The 239-nt window shown below is 41.0% G+C and overlaps 1 protein-coding gene across 1 annotated transcript in view; it reads left to right on the top strand.

Annotated features, from left to right (window-relative positions):
- Positions 1 to 239, top strand: part of LOC119585484 — a gene marked incomplete at its 5' end in the record, with an annotated part of 3,279 nt that overhangs the window by 1,443 nt on the left and 1,597 nt on the right. Inside the window, 1 exon segment of the mRNA XM_037934130.1 lies at positions 63 to 176. Within this exon segment, the coding sequence (XP_037790058.1) occupies positions 63 to 176 (114 nt within the window).

Raw genomic sequence — 239 nt, 5'->3', positions numbered from 1 at the left:
CACAGACGCATTCATCCTTACAGGAACCTTATCGCTCTCGATCCTTCTTACCATGCCCTCAGGTGTTCCCTATTTTGTGAGGAACATGATCATCGGAACGACTCCTACAGTGCAGATTGAACACTTTGAGAAAGGAGACGATTACTATTACGATATTGAAGGCGACTACATAGCAGGTAGAGACCGCTAGTGTTTTTGTTTGTCTGAGTTATAATTATAATTACTGCTGTTTTGTTTTT

Source organism: Penaeus monodon, chromosome 19 (genome assembly GCF_015228065.2).
Source record: "Penaeus monodon isolate SGIC_2016 chromosome 19, NSTDA_Pmon_1, whole genome shotgun sequence".
NCBI classification, from domain to species: Eukaryota; Metazoa; Arthropoda; class Malacostraca; order Decapoda; family Penaeidae; genus Penaeus; species Penaeus monodon.
This window is presented reverse-complemented; position numbering and strand designations above follow the sequence as displayed.